Genomic DNA, 24237 nt, shown 5'->3' with positions numbered 1-24237 from the left:
GTGGTTACTTTTCTGTTTGTGTAACTATTCACCTTCTTTTACTGTTCCCTTCTCACTTTTCATACCTCGATTTTTTTATTTTTTTTAAAGAAAAAAAGGTTATTACAGCGTTTATCTAGATACATATACGTATAAAGAACTGTATTTCCAAGTTTGCACTGTTTTCTCTAAAAAACATATTTTAGTGAAAGTGTCAGTTTTTTTTAGTACATATGTAAAATCATTTGAACTCATTTTGTGTGTATTGTTACACTGTTATGTTTGAACTACTGTCAACATATATTTGCATATACATACATATACAGCAGCATTTGTGTGTGTGTGTGTATACAAGAGTTTCTACAAACTTGGAGTAACAAGATGTAAATAACAAAATTGTGGATATTTGGAAGCAGAAGCTTACTACAGCGACATAAAAAGGTACAGAGATACCTTGTTCTTATCAAAAGTCCTTTATAGTGAATAAAAATCAGAGCACAGCAAAAAAAAGTAAGTACGAGAGTGATGATGAGGTTCATCGTATCTTTAAATACCTTGCATACATAAAGTACAACTTGTTTCACACATATTTCAACAAAATACACTTAGAGAGTCTTCCCTGGCGGTCCAGTGGCTGAGACTCCATGCTCCCAATGCAGGGAGCTTAGGTTCGACCCCTGGTCAGAGAGCTAGGTCCCACAGGCTGCCGCTGAAGGTCGTGCATGCCGCGACAAAGACCGAAAACCCCACGTGCTGCAGCTGGAACCCGGCGCAGCCAGAAAAGTAAATATTTTTTAAAATACACTGAGACTGCAACCTCAGGGAACTGATGACTTATAGTCCTCATTGCTAGCTCCCCCACATTCATTTCATGACCAACTGTTTAACAACTAGTCTGTTCCAATTTGTCGACATATCACTGATCACAGTTAAAGCTTGACCTTTAGTTATCAGTGGAAACAGTGTTCCCATACCAAGAACATGAAACTCCACAAAGAATGAGATATTCTTCCCCATCCGGAGACTCTTTGCTTTCCTGTCAGATCAGTTTATACAGAATATGAACCCTATTTGTTTTCCGGAGCCTAACTTTTAGTGCCACCCAAGCCCAGGTAGTGGCTTTTGTTAAAGACAAGATCACAGACCATTCAGAGTCTTCTGTTATCCGAGTGGTTAAGACTCTTCTATCCAGGGTTCCACCTTTGCTACACTGTAAGCATGGTTGATTGGAGAAGGAAATGGCAACCCACTCCAGTATTCTTGCCTGGAGAATCCCATGGACAGAAGAGCCTGGCGGGCTACAGTCCACCGGGTCGCAAAGAGTCGGACACGACTGAGCGACTTCACATCACATCACAAGCATGGTTGATAGTGGATATTTTTATTCACTCTTAGCAGAGTTGCTCTAGTCTGTGGTTTGATTAATTGTATAATAAATGAACAACTGACACCAAGTTATAGTAGAGCGAGTGTCAATATTTTTAAATGGTGGGTTAAACTTTGTATGTGATCTTTTAGCATATTTAGCATAATTTAGGACCGAAGTGACTTAGCAGCAGCAGCAGCAGAAATTATATCAAGTTTCATGAATTTCACTTTTTGGTTTTTTTTTAATGGTGATTTTACTGCAGATTGCTGGAGAGTAAGGTGTTGACTTTATTTTTCATGAGCATTTTAGTAAAAGTTCCAGCCAGAGAACTGGCTTGCATCGTGATGCGTGAGTCTGTTCGTGACCCAGAGGAAGGGTTAACGTGCCCAGGTAACACTGATCACATAGCGCATCTGGTTGACCCTAAACGGGGTCGTGTTCTGTTTCACCCATAGGTTGGCCATGCTGAGAGAGGCCTCAGATGAAATTGTGGCCAAGGAAGGGGCTGAAGTGAAATTGGCGGAGGGCAGTCGCTGTGTGGAAGACGCAAGCTCCTGCCCAAGTGTGCCCAAGATGAGTGAGGACACAAGTAGGAAAGACAGCAGCTGTGCCAGTGACCTTGGGACGCAGCCCCCTCAGGAACACTGGCCCTGGTGAGCGTTGCCGACCGCTCCCTCCTAAAGCAGTCTCCTAGAGGCACCACGGAGTCCAGGCTTGTCTCTGTGCATAATTCATGTTAGGATTTTTGTGCCAAAGCTGATCAAGATGAGTGTTTGTGGGAACAGACCACAAGAAGCATTATAAATGCCTCAACATTTTCAAGTGGGCCCCAAATATTCATTCTCTGCTTAAATTTCATAAAAGAAGATAAACAGTGCTGTTTAGCTCTCTGTGAGTGTTCTGTGAATATTTACTGAAAGTGTTTTCAGGATTTCCTGGAAAACTCCAGGATGCCTGCTTAGTTGTTTTACGTTTCATAAATGTTATGAGTCTGTTTCAGTCTCAAACGTGAAGTGAGCGTGTGAAGCCCGTTTTGGTTAGATGGGGTTCTCACTGAAACCAGTCCCAGAAGGGGCAGGTGACCTGATTGTGTGCGGTTGCCAGGCCCGTTAACCAGGTGGTTTTGCTGGTTAGTGAGGGATGCGGGGGCTTGCCTGGTGGTGCAGTGGTAAAGAATCTTCCTGCAACGCAGGAGACGAGGGTTCGATCCTGGGTCAGGGAGAGCCCCAGGAGAAGGAAATGGCAACCCACTCCAGGATTCTTGCCTGGGTCGTACCATGGACAGAGGAGCCTGGCGGACTACAGCCAATGGGGCACCAGGAGTCAAACCCAACTTAGTGACTGAACAAAGAGACATGTTGAGACTGCCAGACTGCCATCTCCAAAGGGGGGAAGCCATTTTCAAGGTTTGAGGGTGCCAACCACTGTGAGAGTTTTAAAAATTCCAATTTATTTCTGATTAAAAACAGTACTAACCCTGACTGAACACTTCATGTGTGTGAGTACATTCGGCCCTCAGTGTCCATGGTCTCTGCATCCGTGGATTCAACCAACCATGGATCTGACTCAGCAACCTGCAGATAGTAACCGTGGTCCATGAGTAGCTGACCGCGATGATGGGGAACCCCAGATGGGGAGGCCAGCCATGGGACCTGAGCATCCACGGAGCTCAGTGTGCTGGAACCCCACCTCCACGGAGACCCATGATGGCTGTATATATAAATTTGTATTCTGTGCAAACCAGAGGTTTAACTAGTGTATTTCCATCTTCCTGTGTTTAACTACTTTTATCATTTATTCAGCAAAAAAAACTAACCATGAGGTTGAGTACTGTTTAATGATGAAGCATTCTCAAATCAGACTCTTTGTAGAAGCACATTACCCCTCTGTAAACCAAGGCTTCATTATTTTGGGCCTGAACTATTAGAGGGGGCCCCGCCATTCCATTTATGGGTGACCTTGTTGGACAAATACGATCCTACCCACTGAGGATGACTTCCCAGAAACTAATAGAAAACCGCCTTCACGTCTGGAGAAAGGCCCTGGTGCTCCCTGGGTCTCTTGTAAGCTGTTCCTTCCACACTCAGGAGAGGAGCACCCCATGCTCCCCTCTCACCACCCCTGACAGATCGCCGACCTCTCTTCCAGGTTGATAAAGAGACAAACACCGACGAGGCCGGCGGTGCCAGCATGGTTGTACGCCCCAAAGACCACAGCAGCCTGAGCGCACGCCAGCGCCCCTTCATGAGGAGCAGCGTGATCGTGCGCTCGCAGACCTTCTCCCCTGGGGAGCGCAGCCAGTACGTGTGCAGGGTAAGGCTCTGCGGGGTCAGAGGCCTAGGGGTCAGGAGTCTGTGGGGTCAGGAGTCTGTGGGGTCAGGGGTCTTCGAGGGCAGGGGTCTGCAGGATCAGGGATCTTTGAGGTCAGGGGTCTAGGGGGTCAGGGGCCTAAGGAGTCATTGGTCTGAGGGGTCAGGAGTCTGTGGGGTCAGGGGTCTTCGAGGTCAGGGGTCTGCAGGATCAGGGATCTTTGAGGTCAGGGGCCTACGAGGTCAGGGGCCTGGGGGTAAGGCTCTGCGGGGTCAGGGGTCTGCGGGGTGACGGCTCTGCGGGGTCAGGAATCTGTGGGGTCAGGGGCCTATGAGGTCAGGGGTCTGCAGGGTAAGGCTCTGTAGGGTCAGGGATCTGTGGGGTCAGGAGTCCATGGGGTCAGGGGTCTGTGGGGTGAGGCTCTGCAGGCTCAGGGGTCTGCGGGGTCAGGGTCCGTGGGGTCAGGGGTCTGTGGTGTCAGGGGTCCACAGGGTCAGGGGTCCGCGGGATCAAGGGTCCGCAGGGCAGGTCGTTTCTCGGGAGCTGCCACATCCACCCCCTGCCCCCGGGGTGGCCCAGCAGTGACAATAGACTGGGCCACGGGCGTCTTCAAATTCGAATTAGGGGGAGCCTGGTGGGCTGCCGTCTGTGGGGTCGCACAGAGTCGGACATGACTGAAGCGACTTAGCAGCAGCAGCAGCAGCAATGACTAGAAATGCCAGAAAATATACATGAAATATCACACTCCCAATCATTCTTTTTAGTGTGGGTTGTGGAATTTTTTCCTTTCCTTTCTTTTCCCACATTTACCATCTCTTCGTTTCTACTGCCTTTGATCTGTCAAATAACTGACCTTAAGGGCCTGGCTGCTCAGTCTGTCTGGACCCCAGTGTGTATTCAAAACCTTCAGTGACGTGAGAGTTACGGTGGCTGGTGTATTTCGGCAGTGTATCATGCCTACTTCAAACCATGTTGGTCCTGCCAAATTAAAAATAGTGAATTGCGTTTCAGAACAAAAATCGCCTTCATTGATGCCTCCAAACAGATTCATAGTTCTGTGGAGAGAATTGTGTGATATATATCAGTTTATCACATTCTAGTTCCATAAGTATTTGTAATTTATAGTAATTTAGTTTTGACATTACAAAGTGGGTTAGAAAATACTTAGAAAATTCTAAATTTATCCATTCAGTTCAACAAACATTTTTATTAAGCACCTGCTATTTATTAAGCATAACTTCAGATACTTGGGACTCATCCATGAACCAAAGACCCAGAGCTCTGCCCTTGCAAGGCTTTCGTTCTTATGAGTTGAGCCAAACAGTAAACATGATGAATAACCTCTGACGTCTCTGGGTGAGGCCCAGTGCTATGGAAAACTGTAGAGCAAGGTAAGAAGGGTTAGGATGTTGAGGATGAAGGTTGCAAATTGAAGCAGGGTTGAGAACAGACATCCCTGAAAGGTGACATTTCAGCAAAGACCTGAAGCAGGTGAGGCAGTGGAAATGGACCCCCTGGGTGAGGGTGTCCTTGATGCCGTGACTTCACTCTGATCCTGAGCTCTGTGCTTCACACAAACTTTTCTTCTAAAGAATGGATGATGCATATTAGCTAACAATTCAAAGGATAATTTCATTTCAAAATGTATGTAATTATCTTAACACATAACTTCTTATAACTAAAATCAAAAGGTAATTATTTAAGAAAATTAGAAAAGCATCAAATGGGGAAAAACTCGTTTGAGGAGGATTTTCTTAAAGAAATAAACTGTGGAGAAGGAAATAGCAACCCACTCCAGTATTCTTGCCTGGAGAATCCCATGGACAGAGGAGCCTGGGGGGCTACAGTCCATGGGGTCGCAAAGAGTCGGACACGACTGAAGCGACTTAGCACACACACACGGGTGATGTCACTGATCCTCAGAACACACTTTTGAGTTGCAAGGTCATAACCCTGTGTTAAAAGAGAAAAAAAAGACAAACTAGTAACTATGTTCTCTCTATGATCAAGTTCTCAGTTCTAGACTTCCTCTAACACAGGGTGATGCACTGATTTCTTTCTTTCTTTCTTTTTTTTTTTATTTATTTATTTTTTTAATTTTTTATTTTTTTTTTTTTTTTTTTTTTTTTTTTTTTATTTTTTATTTTTTTAAATCCTTTGTTGCCAGTTAAATCGAAGTGACAGCGACAGTTCAACACTGGCTAAAAAATCACTGTTTGTGAGGAACTCCACCGAACGTCGAAGTTTGAGAGTCAAGAGGGTATGTAGTCCATCGTTGGCATCCCAAGGTCGCAGACCACCCTGAGTCGAGCGTGTCAGACTCAGAACCCCAGGGCCTCGGGGCATCCTTGCTCCGTGCTCCTGGGCTGTGGGTTGAAGCCACTGTAATCGTGGAGACACAAACGCAGTGTCTGTTCCAGAGAAGGATGAGTTAGAGACCGCTCATTCATCGCTGGGGTAGAACCTGTGATAGCAAAGGACAGATTCGGTATGAAGCATGGACGGAGAAAAGGCTGCTGGGAATTGGGGGCGTCTTGGCCACTGGGGGTTGGGGGCGGCTTGCTTTGGAGCAGCTGTGGGGAGGGTATAACACCTGGTACCTTGTGTGAAGGGCAGACTTCCTGGTAAAGGAGCACGTAAAGGAGTCGTCCTGGTTTCAGCAGCTTGCTTAGAAGACAGATCTTTTCAGAAGGCTAAGATCAATGTAGATGGAAAAGCTCAAGTCAGGTTTTCCTGGAAGCCAGAGATCTCTGGATAAGAGCGCAATGGCGACTCTGGGCGAATATTTAAATAATATGGTTGGAGGGTTCAGAATATTCCTGTTCACTTACCAGCAGCTGAAATGCTAATGGAAAGTTTTCGTTTGCTAATCTTTTGTTTTGTGCTGATTTCTGAAGCTGCTTTGTATCGGCTTAGAGTGTCTTGCTCAGTGGGAATGCAGCTCTGTGTGAGCTAAGCCATGCAGTGAGCTCACCTTGTCGGGAGAATCAGAAAGCCTTCATGGGGAAGGTCTCTGGCCTTCGGACAACAATCTCAGAAGAAGGTGGTAGCTTTGTTGGGGTAATGGGGCAGGATGCTGGGTGCTGTCGGTAGGTAGCCTGACATGGCACAGGGCCCGGAAACACATTCTGAGAAGGAGTGACCCTGCTCAGCCAGAGCTTGGGCCCGGTGGACCGGAGTGAAGACTGGAGGGCATGGTGAATCATTTGCCTTCACCAGCGACCCCGGTTTAATGCCTCTGGGCAAAGTGCAGTGACTGGTTAACACTGAGCTTCCTGGTTTAGCTTCCTAGTTACTTGATGGTCATAAGCACATTTCTTTTTTCCAAAGGTAAATATGCAAGCATTGATTTAACCTCAGCATTTTCAGGACATTTTAAAGTATAGCTGTTTCAGGTTACCAAACTTAATGCTTTAAAAGCACCTCTAGTTTCAACTAGAATGAAAATTATTTTCCACTCCTTCCTAAGTCTCCTGCACTTTTTTTAAAACACTTTTTTATTTTGGATGGGGCATAGCCAATTAACAATGTTGTGGTAGTTTCAGGTGAACTGTGAAGGGACTCAGTCGTACATATTCATGTATCCATTCTCCCCCAAACTCCCCTCCTGTCCAGGCTGCCACATAACACTGAGCAGAGTCCCTTTTGCTAAACGGTAGGTCCTTGTTGGTTTTCCATTTTAAATATAACAGGCAACCATAAATTCATTCTCTAAGTCTGTGAGCCTCTTTCTGTTTTGTAAGTTCATTTGTATCATTTTTTTTAGAATCCACATATAAGGGATGTCATACGATATGTCTTCTTCCCTGTCTGACTTACGTCACTCAGTATGACAACCTCTATGTCCATCCATGTCGCTTCAGATGGCATTGTTTCATTCTTTTTAATGGCTGAGTACTATTCCACGGTAATAAATGTACCACGTCTTCTGTAGCCATTCCTCTGTCGATGGACATTTAGGTTACTCCCACGTCTTGTCTACTGTAAACAGCACTGCAGTGAACATTAGGGTGCGTATATCCTTTCAGATCATGTTTTTCTCCAGATATATGCCCAGGAGTGGGATTGCAAGGCCTCTGCACTTTTAAAAACATACTTTCAGAGAACGATAACACTCTTCAGAGAACTTTTAACCAGAAGTGTTTTATGAATTGAGTGAAGCTCAAAAACAGTGGGGTTACTGATAAACCTTAGTTCCTAGAACTTCTTGAACCAGATAAAGGTTAATCCTGAAACGTCATTTAGGAGATCATTGTTGATAGCTTTTAAAGTGAGCAGGTGGAGTCTAGTAGATGCGAATAAGGAAGAGTTCTGATGTAGGAGTTACAGCCCGAGACGTGAAGGGAGCTGAAGGGAGCGGGGCGGGCGTCCTGGCTGGGAAGGCGGGGACCCCACGTGAGACACAGGGTTGGGGGGCCCGTCCGCACACCCCTTCCCAGCTCAGCGACACCACTCTGACAGCCTGAGAGCAGTCGCGGTGGGGTCATGGACACCAGGGAGATGGGCAGAGCTTACACACAAGCACGCCCTCGGTTACACACTCACCAGCAGGCTGTGCACATGGGATTCTTTACAAAGCCCCCACATGCCTGACAGCTAGGAAGGGTTTCTGGTCTGAAACAGTGAGTAATGCAGTCAAAGAGGGTGTGTGTCCAGATGATTCTGCTGTTTGTTAGAGTAGAGGTTGAATAAAGGGAAAGCTAATAAGATGCCGAAGCTTCAGTACTCTAGCCATCTGATGCAAAGACCGGACTCATTAGAAATGACCCTGATGCTGGGAAAGATTGAGGGCAGGAGGAGAAGGGGGTGACAGAGGATGAGATCATTGGATAACATCACCAAATCAATGGACATGAATCTGAGCAAACTCTGAGAGATAGTGAAGGACAGGGAAGCCTGGTGTGCTGCAGTCCATGGGGTCACAGAGTCAGACACGACTGAGCAGCTGAACAGCAACAGTAGTAAGAGCAGCAGAGAACGTTCCAGCAGGATACATTGGGCGGAGAAGGGGAATCAGAGGAGACAATGAGCGCTATTCAGGTCTGGGCGACAGCTCTGAAACAAGAAGAGGGACGGACGGACCTCTCCCTCCTGTCTGTCATGAGCACTGTCGTCATGCCAACCCTCCCAGCTGGGATACCTGTCAAACCTGAGTCCTTCTCTCTTGTATCAGGCGGTACCCGTTTTCATGAGTAGTAATCCCTTTTTTCCATCCCCACTGCCAACAGTCTAGGCAGGAAACACCCATCTCATCTCCCTCCGCCCCAGCAGTCCCGCCCACCCTGTCTGAACACCTTTCCTCACGCGGGTGTGACCCAGCCCCGAGCATCCCTCCCTGCCATCCTTCCTGTGACACTGTCTCACGGTTATCTATTGTTTACTATCTCGTGGAAGTTGCTCAGTCGAGTTCAACTTTTTGCGACCCCCATGGACTATACAGTCTATGGAATTCTCTAGGCCAGAATACTGGAGTGGGTAGCCTAACCCTTCTCCAGAGGATCTTCCCAACCCAGGAATCAAACCAGGCTCTCCTGAATTGCAGGCAGTTTCTTTACCAACTGAGCTATCAGGGAAGCCCTGTATCTATGGTTTTCTATTGTTTACTGTCTCATATTGAGAGGGTAACAGGCAGGAAGGCCAGGGGTCTCCAAAAGCTTCCGCGAAACTCAAGCTCTCGAGTCTGGAGTCAGTGTCTGTCCCAAGACATACATTGGATCTCTTCAAGTAAGCTCATAAAGTTAGTCCCGTAAAGGCTTCTGTGTACTTTTTGGATCTTCTCGATAGTCTCGACCGCAATTGGTACTGTTTGAATTTCTACCAAGACTGAGGCAAGCCCTCCTGGAAGGGTGCCCTGACTCAGCCTGTTCAGTTGGGAGCCCCAGATACAGGGGCAAAGTAAGAGGATAGGAGGGAGCTGACGGTTTCCACCCAAATCTGCACCCTTAGGACACAAGTCTGGCACGTCTCACAGAAAGATAAAGAGCAACCTATATGGCACTTCTACCCATTTCTTGTTTTCTATGGAACTGGTCTAGTTGTGAAACAGTATCGTTAAGAAACCGTTCAACTGGCCAGTGTTCCCCATCTTTCAAAGGATACCCGGCCATTCAGTATCACAGAAGATCAGGCATGTCTTTTTAAACTCTGGGGATCAAACTTGTCCCGGCTCTTTTTAAAAAAAAAAAATACATTGTAAAGGAGTGGTTCTGGAACTGCTAGCTCCCATCTGTAAGAGAGAAAAAAGCAGCATCCACAGCCATGGCTTTTTTCAACCAGAAGCGTCCTTCCCTGCTCTAGATGGGGGTGTAGACAGACTCTCCACCGAAGCTTTCCTTCTCTGGTCGGACATAGTCTGTCCGTTACCAACGCAGGCATCTTACTCTTCCCTCCCGGTTCTACCACCGAGGCGGGGTGGAGATGCGCCAGGGGTAGACCTGATGGCACCCCAGACTGACTTAGTTCCCCACCACCAAGACCTCGGTGTGATTTGCCTTCTTCCCTGATGCCACCCGGGGTGGAGCAGAGTAGTTTTCCCAGAATGTTTGCCAAGCTAGGACTCCTAGGGAAGCATCCGTCTTTATGTGCCTCTGCGCATTCCTGAGTACAGTCCTGACCGCAGTAGAAGCAGAGAGTCATAGAGGGATGAACGACAATCAGGACGTCCCTTCTGAGTGTCTCCATGCCAGGATATGTGATAGCAAAAGAGGTGGTGGAGGGCTGGCCAGCAAGGAAAAAGTGATTTTTGTCCTTGAGCTATTAGGGCCAATCCTTCCAGTTCATTTCCACAGATTCCACAAAAGGAGTATCTAGGGAGTTGAGACAAAAGCCACCAGAGAACCTCCTCTGGTCTGCTAAGAGCTAGCACTACCAGAGGAAGAAGCCCACTGCACTTCCAATCTGACCAGATCCTGCGATTCCCATTCTGTGTCCTCAAAGACCAGCAGTGCTTCTATCCACATAGATAGGAAACACAGCCGTGACAAAGACTCGCTTTCAGGTCGCTGGCCCCTGAGGCCGGCAGCCAGGAGAGTGACCTCTAGCCTGAGAGACGTTCCTGGAGCTGGAGTTCGCCTTACTCCCAAATGTGCTCCTGTAACTTTCGGCTCCTAGCAAGGCTAGGCGCTTCCATGACTATCAAGCTTAGGGTCTAAGTAAAAGTACATAGTAATGGCGTGAATCACAATCCACTGAAAGTCTGTGATCCAGCAGATTATGTTAGTAGTTCTGATTCCCCACGCAATTACAAAGTGGTCCAAGAGACCAGGAAAAGGTGACCAAGGAAGGAAAGTTCGGTGCACACGCTTTGCCCATCTCTGGCCGCTCTCCTCACAGGGACCTTGGGTGTTTCTTGGCATTGGCAGATCGGTATAAACCCCGACAAGACTTCCCTTTTGGGGGCTGCCTTCAGTCATTACGAGGCACCACGAAACCGCAGAGCAGGGCTCATCACTTGCTTGGCGCAGGGCGTGTCATTCATTCACACAAGCACGCCGTAGAGTTAGTAAAGTGGAAAACGTGCATACTGAGAAAGCAGAGGCTAGAGCTCTGAGAGCTCTTCCCTTGTCCTGAAGATCCCAGATGAGCCCCCAAGATGATAGCCAAACAATGTCGGATTCGTGATCTCCGAAGAAGATTTAACTCCGGGACCAGGCTTGATCACTCAAGAGTTTTTGTATAGCAGAGTTTTATTAAAGTAAAAAAAGCAACAGAGAAAGCTTCTGACACAGACATCAGAAGGGGGACGAGAGTGCCCCTTAGCTAGTGTTAGCAAGGGAGTTACGTACTTTTTAAATTAGTTATTACAATAAATCAAAACAATGTCTCGAGGTTGTAAAGATCTTACTAGCTGTGGCGGATTCATTTTGATATTTGGCAAAACTAATACAATTATATAAAGTTTAAAAATAAAATAAAATTAAAAAAAAAATAAATAAAGATCTTACTAGACCCACTCCCATAATTTACATTTTAAGATAATAGGATTAGCCAGAAGGTTTTCAGGAAGGAGAAACTGTCCTCAAGCAGGATACATTGTTGTTATATAATCCTTAGTATAGAGTTTAAACTGAGTTGTTTGTTGTGTAATCATCAGTTGGGGGCTTAAAGAAAAAAAACTTTATGTGACTAAGACTAAGAAATGTAGGGGAAACAAAAAGAAGTTTGTCCTTTCCTCCTCCTTGAGAATTCCAGACCCCTATCTCCATTTTGAGAGCCACAGACCCTTTTCTCCTCCTTGGGACCCGGACTTCTTATCAACCTGCCTAGGAATTGACTCTCTCAGCATCATCCTCTAAACCAATTCCTCAAGGTCAGAAATCATGTCTTCTCCTCCTAGTGTTTGTTTTGCCTACAGACCCCCAGCAGGGGTCTCACTCATACACAGTCAGTGATTATTTCTTGATAAGCGGATAAGCTTGGCCCCAGAAGGAACACAGTGACTCAGGGGCGAGAGTGGGTGTCAGACGACGGGAAGTAAGGTAGGAAGAGTCGAAGGACGTTGGTTAGAGGAGGGCATCCAGACCCTAGCTCCGCTGAGCCGCATATACAGAAGTGATGGACAAAGGCGTGCGCTGCGGGGACAGAGGTGCGTGCCTGACTCGGAGTCAGTTCCTCACGATGTGTCTGCGGTCTGCAGAGGGCAGCTCTGGGCAGTCAGCTGGTCAGGCTGAGCTAGGCTGCACCCTGGTTGCAACTCCAGAGACTCTCTGCTGTTCAGGGCAGTACAGGCTCATTCGCCTTGGCCGCGCGTGCTCCAGGGTGGGTGGTGCCTGGTTTCTGTCTCCCTGGGGACCGGGCCACCACCCCTTGCCCGCAGGAGCCCGGAGCCCTCCCATCCAGGGACTGCCGCTGCAGCGGGGCTGTCCTGTCGTGCTCTAACCCCGCAGGCGGTGTGCCAGCCGGTCCTCCGGAGGGCAGCGCCCGAGTGCCCCGTGCGGACCTCCCTGGACCTGGAGTTGGACCTGCAGGCCTCCTTGACCCGGCAGAGTCGCCTCAACGATGAGCTGCAGGCCCTCAGGGGCCTGAGGCAGAAGCTCGAGGACCTGAAGGCCCAGGGCGAGACGGACCTGCCGCCGGGCATGCTGGACGACGAGCGCTTCCAGAAGCTCCTGAGACAGGCGGGGAAGCAGGTACACGCACCCCAAAGCCTCTTCCCAGCAGAAGGTGCCAGCCTGCACCCCCAGCACCCCACTCAGATCCTCACACCCAGCATGTCCGTTCCCATCGTGTTTCTCCTGCCCAGTGGCAGCCGTGGCATCAGACCGTAGAGAGGAAAGAGCCACAGCACACCGTGCATCTCTGCCCTTTGGAGAAGGGTCTGACTCCCCTGAATACAGATGCTTTTTCATCTCTGCATTTACCAGCTCTGTGTACAGGCAGGTCACCTGAGTCATGAGCTTTTCTTTCCTGTCTCTGAAGTTTGCTGTCCCCGGCTAGAGACTGTGTCCACTGTGTGCCTTGCATTCTGGCCATGGAGGTCGGTGAGAACCACTGGCCTGTCTCCTGCTTGCTCTGCAACCCCACCTCCACTCCTTACACATACGGGGACACCCCAGTGCACACTCCGACGTGCACACACACCCCTGCCCTTGACATCCACCTGTCCCCTGCAGTTGGGGATTTGTGGGGTTTTCGGCACTGTAGCTGTAAAGTGCCTAGCGGTGAGAGAAGAGCCTGCCAGTTGTCATAAGAGATACGGCTCCCGGGGAAGCCGTGAACAGAAGCCACAACAAAGCCTTCCTTGTCCGGAGAGCCACCGAGCCTGTGTTACCTTCCTCCTTTATGGCGGGAAGTCTGTTTTGCAGCTCAGAATAAAAGGGGAATCAGAGTCAGTGTCCTCTTGCACCATACAAGCCCTGTAGGAGGCAGAGCGAGGAGCCAGAACTGTAAATCATCGAGGATCATGTTCCCGCTCTGCCCAGCTCCTTAACGTGACTGGGACTAAATCACTGGACCTCCCTGTGGGGCAGGCTCCTACCCAGTACACTGAAGGTTAATCACACTCTCCTGAAAGTGAAAGTGAAAGTCGCTCAGTGTCCGACTCTTTGCGACCCCATGGACTATCCAATCCAGGGAATTCTCCAGGCCAGAACACTAGAGTGGGTAACCTTTCCCTTCTCCAGGGGATCTTCCCAATCCAGCAGTCGAACCGGGGTCTCCTGTATTGCAGGCGGATTCTTCACCAGCTGAGCTATGAGAGAAGCCTACCCTCTCCTGAAACCCGGGGCGTAACACTGGCTTCCCAGATTTCAATCACGGGACCCTGTGGACGTTAACACTCCTGTACAGTTTGGGGCACCTTTCTCATTTCAGTAGCATTTCCAAAGAACAAACTCCTAGTCCTACGATTGCTGTTTGTATCAGTTTGGCTGTAAACCAGAGACCTTGTCCTGAAGACTTTATTCTTTGACTCTAAAGTGTAGAGCTGCCTGCATTAATAACAGGAGCCCAGAAGGGTCCCATTGACAGGAGGACCCATCAGCTCGCTGCAGGCAGCGCCATCAACAAAGCCGTTTTCCTGCCTATCTCCTAGTGCCAACTGCCTAGCTCTGGCCTGAGCTGATCTCTCTTGTAAGACTCTTAATTTCATCACCCATTTCCTTTACTACCCTCGCTGCCCCCACCATGACCAGTGGTCTCCAGGAGGCAGGGCCACACTTAAATCCCGCTGCTGGAGCACCCACTTGGGAGGCCATGGGTGCCCAAGTGAGCTTGTGTCCCCAGCCCCCCGGCTCCAGTGACCCCTCCCAATACACACTTGCCTCCCTGCGAGGGCCACAGCACAGCTCATCCTCTTGGCAGCTGGAGGCTCTGTGGAAACTTAGGGGTTGGGGCTTCCCCTGCCCTCCCCCGGGGTGTCTGCAGTCTGGTGGGTGAGAAGGGCATCACTTTGTAAAACTCTCTGAGCCGCACGCCCCTGTGCACTTTTCTGGCATAGTACGTCAGTTTTATATCAATAAACAACTTTTAAAAGGCGTGAGACAGAAAGAAAAGGTGAGTAAGAGACTGAAAGTGTATTCACCAAAATGTTAACAGTATATACTTCTTGAACATGGTGCTATAAGTAGTTTTTAATTTTTAATTTTTTTTTTTTTTTTTGAGAGGGAGGGTTACTAGGAGTTCTAGAGGTAACAAAATGATCCCATATTGCCTGTATCAAAAGATTTTTTTTTTAATGGGTTAAAGCTCCCCCTTGCCCCGACCCAGTGGCTGCTCCCCGTGGTCAGCACGAGGTGGGCTCGCGCGTGTCTTCCCCTCCCCTCACCCCGGACGTGGAGAAAAGTGCCCGCGGCCTGCGCTGCCCGGCCCCGCTCCTGACAGGAGCCCCGGCAGCTTCCAGGCCTGAGAGCGCGCCCTCGGGAGCCTCCGAGTAACGTCCCGGGGGCCCTGTGCTTCCATTTCCCCGCCAGGCCGAGCAGTCCGAAGAGGAGCAGAAGCAGGACCTGAACGCAGAGAAGCTGATGCGGCAGGTGTCCAAGGACGTGTGCCGGCTCCGCGAGCAGAGCCACAAGGTGCCCCGGCAGGTGCAGTCCTTCCGGTGAGCGCCAGGGGCCCACACCTCGCAGGGTCCGGACCCTGGAAGGGGCGGTCGGGGGAGTGGATGGAGCAGCGGTGGGGGGGAATGGAGGGAGGAAACGGAGGGCTGGAGCGGGTGGCAGGCGGGAGCTGGGTGAAGTGACCTCCGCTCTTGGACGTACCAGCTTAACAATTCCAGTAGGGCAGCTCAGGGAACCACGGCCTGTAAACAAGCAGAGATAAAAATCTGGAGCCAGGATTAAGGATCAGGTGGGAGATAAAAATGCCAGCCTGCATCCTACATATAGTGGTTCCCCAACCAGATGTGGGTCTGGCATCCCAGGAAGGGTGAGAAGGTGACCAGGAGAGGAGATGGTTGGGGTGTCGGAAGGACCTGCCAGAGAGGTTGAGAGGGTGGGCATGGTCCTGGTCTGGGGGCAGGGTGAAGGATGTTGTCAAACACAACAGCAAGAAGAGGATTGACATTCCCTGAACAGAGGGCCATGTGACCATCCAAGGACACTTTCAGTGGAGTGGGGAGGGGGACACAGAAGAGGTGTGGCTTTATTGGTTGTAGGGGGGGGCGGTGTGTGTGCATGTGTGTGTGGGGGGGTGCATGTGTGTGTGGTGTAGAGGAGACTGTAGGAAGCTCCTGGTGGAAGGGGAGAGACCTAAGGAGCGTGTTTGATGGCAGAGGCAGGGTGACGTGGAGGGGCTGGATGGGAAGGGATAGGGTTTGGTGCCAGAGGGTGAAGTGGGAGGTCAGGGTCGCCTGAGTGAGTCCAGGGGGACGAGAGGGGACGGGGGCATTGTGGGCTCAGACTCTTCTTAGTATACTGGCCTGAAGAGTCCACGTTTTCCTGTCTCCATTTAGCTCCAGAATCACTCTCGAAACTTGCAGAGGATGCTGCTTGGGGTGGCGGGGGGTGTTGTGGAACTGCAGGGTGGCGAGCAGAACCTTCTCATGCCTTTGGTGCTGTGGTCACTTTGAGAGTAAGAAACACAGTCCAGTGGGGAAGTCATCCAACCCCAGCAGTTACTAAACCCCAAATAAGTTGTAAACACTCCCAACTCCCTTAGCATCCAGACGCACGCACATCACCAGGCAGGTGACGCAGACGAGGGAGGTGGGCTGGGATAAGGCATCTGCCCTGGAGGCCTCCAGGCACCAAGTCCCTCCATGGCCCCGGGGACACTGCCCGAGCTGCTGTCTCACCTGGAATCAAAGGTAGAAATCAGGAATTTGATGTGACCTATCTCAAGTGACGACCCTGACAACTAATTTGAGTGTTTAAAAAGCACCATGTAAGCCAAAGACATTTGTTTTCAGAGAGTGTCAAAGCAGAGGTCCCAGTATTGAGGTCTGTCTTCAGTGACATCATGACCACTTTCACCTGCCTCTTCAATTCTTCATTTTATCTCATGGAACTGAACAAATGGACCAGGACTCTGCACCACAAAAATAGCTCTCCTTCCAGTTTCCCAGGGGTTTTCATGCTTCCTTCCTTCTCTCTCTCTCTCCTTAGACTTGGAGCTTCTCTCCTCAGTCCTTGCATCTTCACCCTCATCCTCAACCGTCTAATCTGTATCCCTCCTTACGGCGGCCAGCGTGCCCCACGGGGGACCCCCTCAGCAGACTGTTCCACGTGAAGACTTTGTAACAGAGGATAGATATACTGCTCCTGCCTTGGGTGGCGCTGCAACCCTGAAACCTTATTTCTTTAACACTCTGCTGACCTCTGAAGACCATCCCACCCCCTTGCTAGTCACTTTGTGCCTCTGAGGTTGTTTCCACCATACTCACCCCTGCCCAAGTCGGGATTCAGGCGGATCTGCCTTTACGATGGTCAGGCTCCATCTCTTCTCCCATCTCGTCCCGGTACCCATCACTTATTAAGTTGCCCCCAACCTTAGCATAGGATTGAGTTTGAAGAATTTTCCCAGGAGCATCTACTTTTCTGTAAGGATTCTGGCCTCTGGAATTCTCTGCCACCTGGTCTAGAAACACGCAGGCCTAGATTACTGACACCCCGCCCCTCTGATGATTTAAAAACTGAGGTTGGAAACGCTGGAAGGGACCTTACTGCCTCTGTCCACAGAGTTGCTGCTGTCCCTCAGGTCCTTTGGACAAAGGGGAAGGCAATCTTGATTTTAAATGGAGTTCTAGCTAAGGACAAAAACTCGCATCCAGGCCTGTGGAGACACTGGCGTCCTTGGGACTGATTCTGTCGGGCCCAGAGCATTTTCAGCATCCTGTTTAAGCTGGTGTGTTTCTCACCCCTGGTTCCAGGGAGAAGATTGCCTACTTCACCAGAGCGAAGATAACCATCCCGTCCCTGTCTGCTGATGACGTGTGACCACATCGCCGACAAGCTCGTGTTTCCTGCCTCTTCATTTCTTAGAGAGGGCAAAAGACTGAACATGCGTCTTGTTCGGGATTTTGTTTTGTAATAATATAACCGTCAACTCTTAAAGAGCTTTTATTTCACATCAGATTTTCAAACATGTTAATTTGTAAAGTACCTTGAATATAATTCTTATTTGTGTAAAAAAAGAGAAAAAAAATCAGATAACCAAAACGGGATCACCCGGTACCCAAATGTGCAGTATTGCCAGTGGGCTTTATTTTGTAGAAATGGAATAGAGGCAGGACCCCGCGTGTATCCCATTGGACCGACTGTTGAGAAATAACTTGGTTTAGCAGAAGGCGGTTTCGCATTTCCTCTGTCCTCCTGTGAGCCCCCGTGAGGCTTGGCGGCAGGGGACCCTGGGTGCCCGGGGGCGGCTGCTTCCACGGGAGCAGGAGCCTCAGTGCAGGGTCCCAGGTCCACATGGGACAGGGGGCGCATTCATCTCCATCACCTCTGTCGGAACACCATGTCCTGAGAACAGCTTCCTTTTTGTCCTTTTCTATGTGTCTAAAGAAAATAAAAACAAAACGCTGAGTATAAGAGGGTAAGGATGCAAAGGAGCCCTTCTCCTGGCGACACTTCACATCTCGTGACGTGTGACTTTAAAGGCAGGGGGATGCAAGGGGAAGAAGGCCCGTTCGCCTCCAACACAGCAGAATCAGCACGTCAGTGAGCAGCCGCTGCCTCTCAGTCGGCGTGAGTTTAAGTGTCACACCCGAGTGTCAGGCGTGCACCAGGCGGGTTGGGTGTGGGGCGTGCGGGTGGTACTCGGTAGAGGCAGGTGGGGGCCCGGGGCTCAGAGGAACAGCGGTGCCGGCAGTGCGAGGGGAGACGCGTCAGCCGTATGCAGCGCAACTAGGAGCAGGGGAAGGGGAGTCGACTGAATCGGGGTTGCCAACTACTTCAGTAAACAGAGTTCTTCGAACATTTACTAGAAGTTTCTTTGCAGCCATCATTTTTAGGGATGTAACTTGTGGTAAGCAGTTAGGACGCAAAGAGAAGAGAGTGCCTGGGGAGATTATTAAATTGAAGTAAAGGCTGAGTCACTTGTTAAAAAAAAAAAGTATATTCCAGACGAACAAAATGGGAACCAACTAAAGTTCCCTCCGGTGGAGAATTTTAGCTTACCCAACTCAAGCACTTCTTAAACAAATCCCCAGTGTAGTCCTGCCTGCATATAAGGCTTTTAAAATAAATAGTTTTTGTGCAAGTTAAGCCATAGTTGCTACCCGGTCTGTAATACTGGAAGTGGCAGTGTTTGGTGAGCCGCCTGAGGTAGCAAGTGAAATCAAATTTTTTTTTTAAGAGATGAAAAAATTATCTTAAAGGAATGGGTCCCATAAAAGAGAAACATGAGTTCTATTCCTAAGCTAGAATCCTTGTTGGTAAAAATTTATATTTGAAAGCAATTACACATGTTTTGGAAAGTTCATTTTTTCAGAATCAGAATTCAAATCAAGCCGTTTCTGAGCCTAGAACTGTAATGACTTTTCCTAAGTGTCCCCACCGTTTATGTACAAAAATCTCTGAAGTGATAACTGGACATGACAGTACTTTGAACAAAAACCAGCCTCGTGAATTGACTGAGCACAGTCCTTGCAGGCGGCCCAGTTCATCCTGTTAGGTGACCGAGGAGAACTGGAAAAAGAGCACCGATCCTCCTTGTCAAGGTCAAATGTGAAAAACAAAAGTTTATTTAATGTAGAGTTAAATGAAGGTCAGCTGTCTTCAGCTTCTCAGTTTGACCATGAAAATGTTTATAGGATTATGTGTGGTTGTACCGTACGATTTTATTTTCTTCATTTATTTATTTACGGTCTTATTTATGTTCTGTTTAATATATAGTTCGGTTCTGGCCATCTTAAATGTTTGACATAGAAGAGGCTATATTGGAATATCTACAGCTTTATAAATTCCATCAGATTAGCTGTTAACTTTTTGTACTACACAAGAGTTTCAGACAAGCATAAAAGAATAAAATCTGTCTCAGGCTGGTAGTTAGCAGTTGTATGCAAGATGCTTTGGTTTTATTTTACAGCATTTGCTCATTTCTAACATGAAAGACAAACTTATTTTAATATAATCCTTTTTCACACTTTAAAAAGCAGCAATAGTGTTATGTATTTATAGGCAGCTTTTAACAATCCTGTCGTATTTGTACTAACCCAAATGATTCACAGCGACAAAACCTTTTAATAACTTGATCACAAAACCATCTGGACAACATGAATTTTAATATTATAAATACTATTTTTTAAAGGTAGAATTTATTCTTCACAGGGTAAAAAGAATGTAATATTTAGTTCTCAAGTTTGAATTATCAGTATGTTATTACAATTTTGTATATCAGAATCTAAGTGTTACAGGTACAAAAAAGAATATTGCTAGCCAAATGAACAAAGTTTAGCTGAATCTCTGTAGCATGCAAATCAAATAAATTTAAAGTCTTTTTTGGTATTACTTTATATTGTATTAAATATCAAAAGCTCAGGACTGAAACTAAATATTTAATCAGGTTAAATTCTGAATATGTTTCTGTTTTAATTTGTCTTGTTTGTAAAAGTATGCAAATACATCACATAGATTAACTCTGGTTTCTGCACTTTTCATGTGTTCGTGGGTGGGGAAAAAAATTCAGTGTTTTTTTTTTTAAACAAAGATACATATTGCCTAATACTTTATTTCAGTGTCTTTATTGTTCACTTAATTTTCCTGACTGGCACAAACACAAAAGTTTACTCAAACTGTGTAACAAACAAATATAAAATCTTTCATGAAGAATTCCTCAAGCCCACAGCTTGTTGTGAATAGCTATTGGCTGGACCATGTATATCACTGATTCTTTTAAAAGGGGCCTGGGGAGGGGGGCGGTGCTCTGCCCACACCCCCAGTCCTGGCCCACAGCGCCCCTGTGGCTGCTCCGTCTACCCCAGAACACAGGGCACAGAAGCAGAAGCACATCTGTGTGGGTAGATGTTTACATGAATCTTTAAAACCCCAGACTGCCCTCTGCTTCAGACGGGTCTCCAAAGAGGCACTGAGCTCTGCAATTAAAAAGGAGATGGTGTGTGCCCCTTAGGCATCTCTCGTTCTTTCAGACAACCAGCGACCCTTTTAGTATACTCAAACAGCCAGACTTTTGTTGTTTGGTTGCTAAGTTGCATCTGACTCTGCCACCCCATTGACTGTAGCCTGCCGGGCTCCTCCATCTGTGAGATTTCCCAGGCAAGACACTGGGACTGGGTTGCCCTTTCCGCCTCCAGGGGATCTTCCCAACTCAAGGATCAAACCCATGCGATCCTTTACCACTGAGCCACCAGGGAAACCAGACTTTTATTAGTTTCAGTATAACATGATTTTAAACACTTAAGTCAATGATTATCAGTAACATTTTCATCTGCCAAGTGATTTTATCTCTATGAATAACACCTTCAAAAGATGTGTAGGTGCTAATATAATGTTTTATTGACCAGTTCTGTGCAGTCACTGAATCTATTTTAAAATAGAGAAAACCTATCCCCAGTAATGAGTATGATGACTATTAAGTCTTGAATGGTTTTGGTCTCAGAGTAGAAGAAAATAGTTTACCACCTTAGAAAGAAATGACAGTTTCAGAAACAACAGAGGAAAATACATTTTAGAAAATGGAAAGTATAATGAATGGGTGACCGTGTAACCAGGAAATCCTACCAAATCATCCGAGGAGGAGACACCGCGGACCCCTTCTGGCTTAGAGTTTCAGATGAGTGGTTTTCATCTCCAGATGTAGATGGTGAGGCTGCGTTTCTGCCACTGCATAGTGGCCGGAAGCCAGGGGAGCCTGGGTCCCGCAGGCAGCCCAGTTCAGCAGACACCCTCCCAGCAGGAGAGAAAATCCAGCAAACCAGCCGATAAAGAGGGCCTCTCCAAACTCCCACCTGGGCACAATCTCGGGGATGCGCTCGTCCCAGAACTCCTGCACTGTCACGTGGGCCACCCAAGAGACGGGAACGAGGGCTGTGACGCCCGCTGTCCAGAACAGAATTCCTCCCAGGATCAACAGCCGCTTCTTGACGTCCCGCTGTGTCTCTCCAATCCTCAAGCAGTCCAGGCCAAAGCCCGACACCAGCAGGCCCAGGAACCCCAGCCCATTCGAGACGAACATTAAAACCCTGGAGATCCTGAGCTCAGCAGGCAAACCCAGGAAAGACTCAAAGTCCTTGCACTGCATCCCTACTTCCTCCTGGACAACACAGGCTTGCCAGAGCCCCATGGTCCAGTTTTCCATTTCATTTAAATCCAGGTTGAAATTCTTCCATTGCGGCAGGTAGTTTGTAAGACAGGATAAAACCCATCCCAGCAAGGATAATGAAACTCCACCTAATTGTGCCACTGCTCTAAACACTAAGGCCATCATAAAATCCTGCGACCTGAGCCAGGCTCACCCCTGTCTTTCAGTGGCTGTGAAAAGAAGTGTGACACTTGTATTAATATTATCACTTGCAGAGCTCAAAACGATTTTTTCATTGTGTATATAGGAGGATTCTTGCCAGAGTTGCTATTGTTCGATTCTGTGTTGAATAGACTTCAGAAAAAGGATAGGGAAATAATTCTGCAAACCAGTCATGCCAAGGTGTGGCCAAGATCAAGTTCACGTCCTATGGACTGCATTTCGTAGTATGCAGTTTGTCCCCAAAATAACATGTACTGGTAATAATCCTCTCATTGTGAATGTATAAATGGTTCTCATGCTGTTCCCAAACTTTCTGATAAATCAAAGAGTTAAGAAGTCTCCAGGCAAAATGTTTAATTGACAGTTTGGTTCAACGCCTGCTGCTTTTTATCTAATTGCACCTGTCAGACTTTCTTCTTTTCAGAGGTCTCATATTTCAGTACGCCTGCTGTGGTGTTATCAGCTTTAAAAATAGGTTCAACACTAGTATTTCTTAACCAAATCAAACACAGAAATTTCTTCTGTAGGCTTTAAATCAGACTTTTGTTTTTTAATCTCTTAGGCTACATATACCCCATAACATATCAAACCATTCTGAACTAAGTTTCAGGTCTGTTTAACCCCCAGTGCCTTCTGACAGCTACACTCATGTGGGCATAAACACTTGCTATTTTTTGTTTGTTTCTTTTCCTGAATAATTATGCAGCAGAAAGTTTCAGCAGTAGTACTGTGTAGGTTAGAATCCATGTCCGTTTCGGTTCATCCCCATGCTTATAACTTTTCTTCGAACAAAGGAATGTTTTTATTACAGCCGATGAGCTGAAGAGCAAGCAAAATATTTTTGAAATTGTCTTTTTAAAGTCTGAAGCTTTTGAGGGAAGAGACAAGAGAAGAGATTGGCTGGTATTTTAAATTTCAAGAGTATCACAATGTCCTGAAAATCTTCAGCCTCATAAAGTCCTGCATAGCAGGGTTCCTAGTAATTTCCTAAACACAAACCACCTCTGTTCAAGAAAGACCAAGTCATTGTTGTAGAAATGGTACTTTGGAGAGGCTTAGCATGTGGTTTTGCTAGTACAGAATGCTTAAAGGATTTCAAATTGTTAGTTGTTCTTTTTTTTTTTTTTTTCCCTTGAGGAAACAGGTTATCAGTTCCAGCTACCAACAAAACCAAAAACAATTTCTAATACCAAATTAACACATTAAGCTTAAAGCTGACTCTCTTGGACAATCACCACTACATTTCGATTGAAATAACCAGATCAATGAAATTTCTTTTGTTCATACCTATGTAATGCTTACCACAACAATTTTCTTTTAGATGTAAGATTGGCCTCTTTCTTATTTCCCCAGGTTTGGGGAGGACGAGCTATCTAGGATAGAAAAGTCATTGTCTGATGAGAAAATGTGAGCAGCACAGAGTTAGTTACATAACGAAGACCCCTTTTTCCTGCAGGTGCTCCATCCCAGTTGATGAAGGAAGATATACCTCTCTCTTTTCCTCAGTGCCTTATGCTGAAGGGTGGGCAGTTCCATTTTCCAGGTATGCACACTGAGTCTGCATTTCTGCCACTGCATAGCGGCCGGAAGCCAGGGGAGCCTGGGTCCCGCAGGCAGCCCAGTTCAGCAGACACCCTCCCAGCAGGAGAGAAAATCCAGCAAACCAGCCGATAAAGAGGGCCTCTCCAAACTCCCACCTGGGCACAATCTCGGGGATGCGCTCGTCCCAGAACTCCTGCACTGTCACGTGGGCCACCCAAGAGACGGGAACGAGGGCTGTGACGCCCGCTGTCCAGAACAGAATTCCTCCCAGGATCAACAGCCGCTTCTTGACGTCCCACTGTGTCTCTCCAATCCTCAAGCAGTCCAGGCCAAAGCCCGACACCAGCAGGCCCAGGAGCCCCAGCCCATTCGAGAGGAACATTAAAACCCTGGAGACCCTGAGCTCAGCAGGCAAACCCAGGAAAGACTCAAAGTCCTTGCACTGCATCCCTACTTCCTCCTGGATGACACAGGCTTGCCAGAGCCCCATGGTCCAGTTTTCCATGTCATTTAAGTCCAGGTTGAGGTTTTTCCAATGTGGCAAGTAAGTCGTAATAATGGATAAAACCCATCCCAGCAATGAGAGCAAAATCCCAACGAATTGCATTGCTACTCTCAAAACTAAAGCCATTGCAACAGACCTTAGGACCCTTGCCACCCCTATAGGAGCTGCCGTCTCG

At 47.6% G+C, this 24237-nt stretch overlaps 3 protein-coding genes across 4 annotated transcripts in view; 1 reads left to right on the top strand and 2 right to left on the bottom strand.

The window, feature by feature from the left end:
• The window catches only part of WWC2 (WW and C2 domain containing 2), a 152082-nt gene extending 131825 nt beyond the window's left edge, over positions 1–20257 (top strand). Inside the window, exons 18-24 of one of the 2 annotated variants that reach the window (XM_070364363.1) lie at positions 1804–2001; positions 2762–2774; positions 3497–3661; positions 5826–5918; positions 12544–12786; positions 15067–15194; positions 17463–20257. In XM_070364363.1, the coding sequence (XP_070220464.1) occupies positions 1804–2001; positions 2762–2774; positions 3497–3661; positions 5826–5918; positions 12544–12786; positions 15067–15194; positions 17463–17529 (907 nt within the window). In that variant the 3' untranslated portion in view covers positions 17530–20257. Of the gene's footprint in view, positions 1–1803; positions 2002–2761; positions 2775–3496; positions 3662–5825; positions 5919–12543; positions 12787–15066; positions 15195–17462 lie in introns of those variants that run through there. The other variant, XR_011462904.1, reaches the window with a different exon arrangement.
• Positions 20258–20673: 416 nt separating this feature from the next.
• On the bottom strand, positions 20674–22030 carry LOC102267326 (claudin-22). The gene has a single exon (XM_005903164.2). It carries the CDS (start codon positions 21977–21979, stop codon positions 21314–21316), a length of 666 nt encoding a protein of 221 aa, XP_005903226.2. The 5' UTR covers positions 21980–22030; the 3' UTR covers positions 20674–21313.
• Positions 22031–23525: 1495 nt separating this feature from the next.
• Positions 23526–24188, bottom strand: LOC102267056 (putative claudin-24). Its single transcript, XM_005903163.2, has one exon. It carries the CDS (start codon positions 24186–24188, stop codon positions 23526–23528), a length of 663 nt encoding a protein of 220 aa, XP_005903225.2.
• Between the last annotated feature and the right edge of the window lie 49 nt (positions 24189–24237).

This window comes from Bos mutus, chromosome 27 (assembly GCF_027580195.1).
Source record: "Bos mutus isolate GX-2022 chromosome 27, NWIPB_WYAK_1.1, whole genome shotgun sequence".
Lineage (NCBI taxonomy): Eukaryota > Metazoa > Chordata > Mammalia > Artiodactyla > Bovidae > Bos > Bos mutus.
The sequence above is the reverse complement of the archived record's forward strand: the minus strand, read 5'-3'. Positions and strand labels throughout refer to the sequence as shown.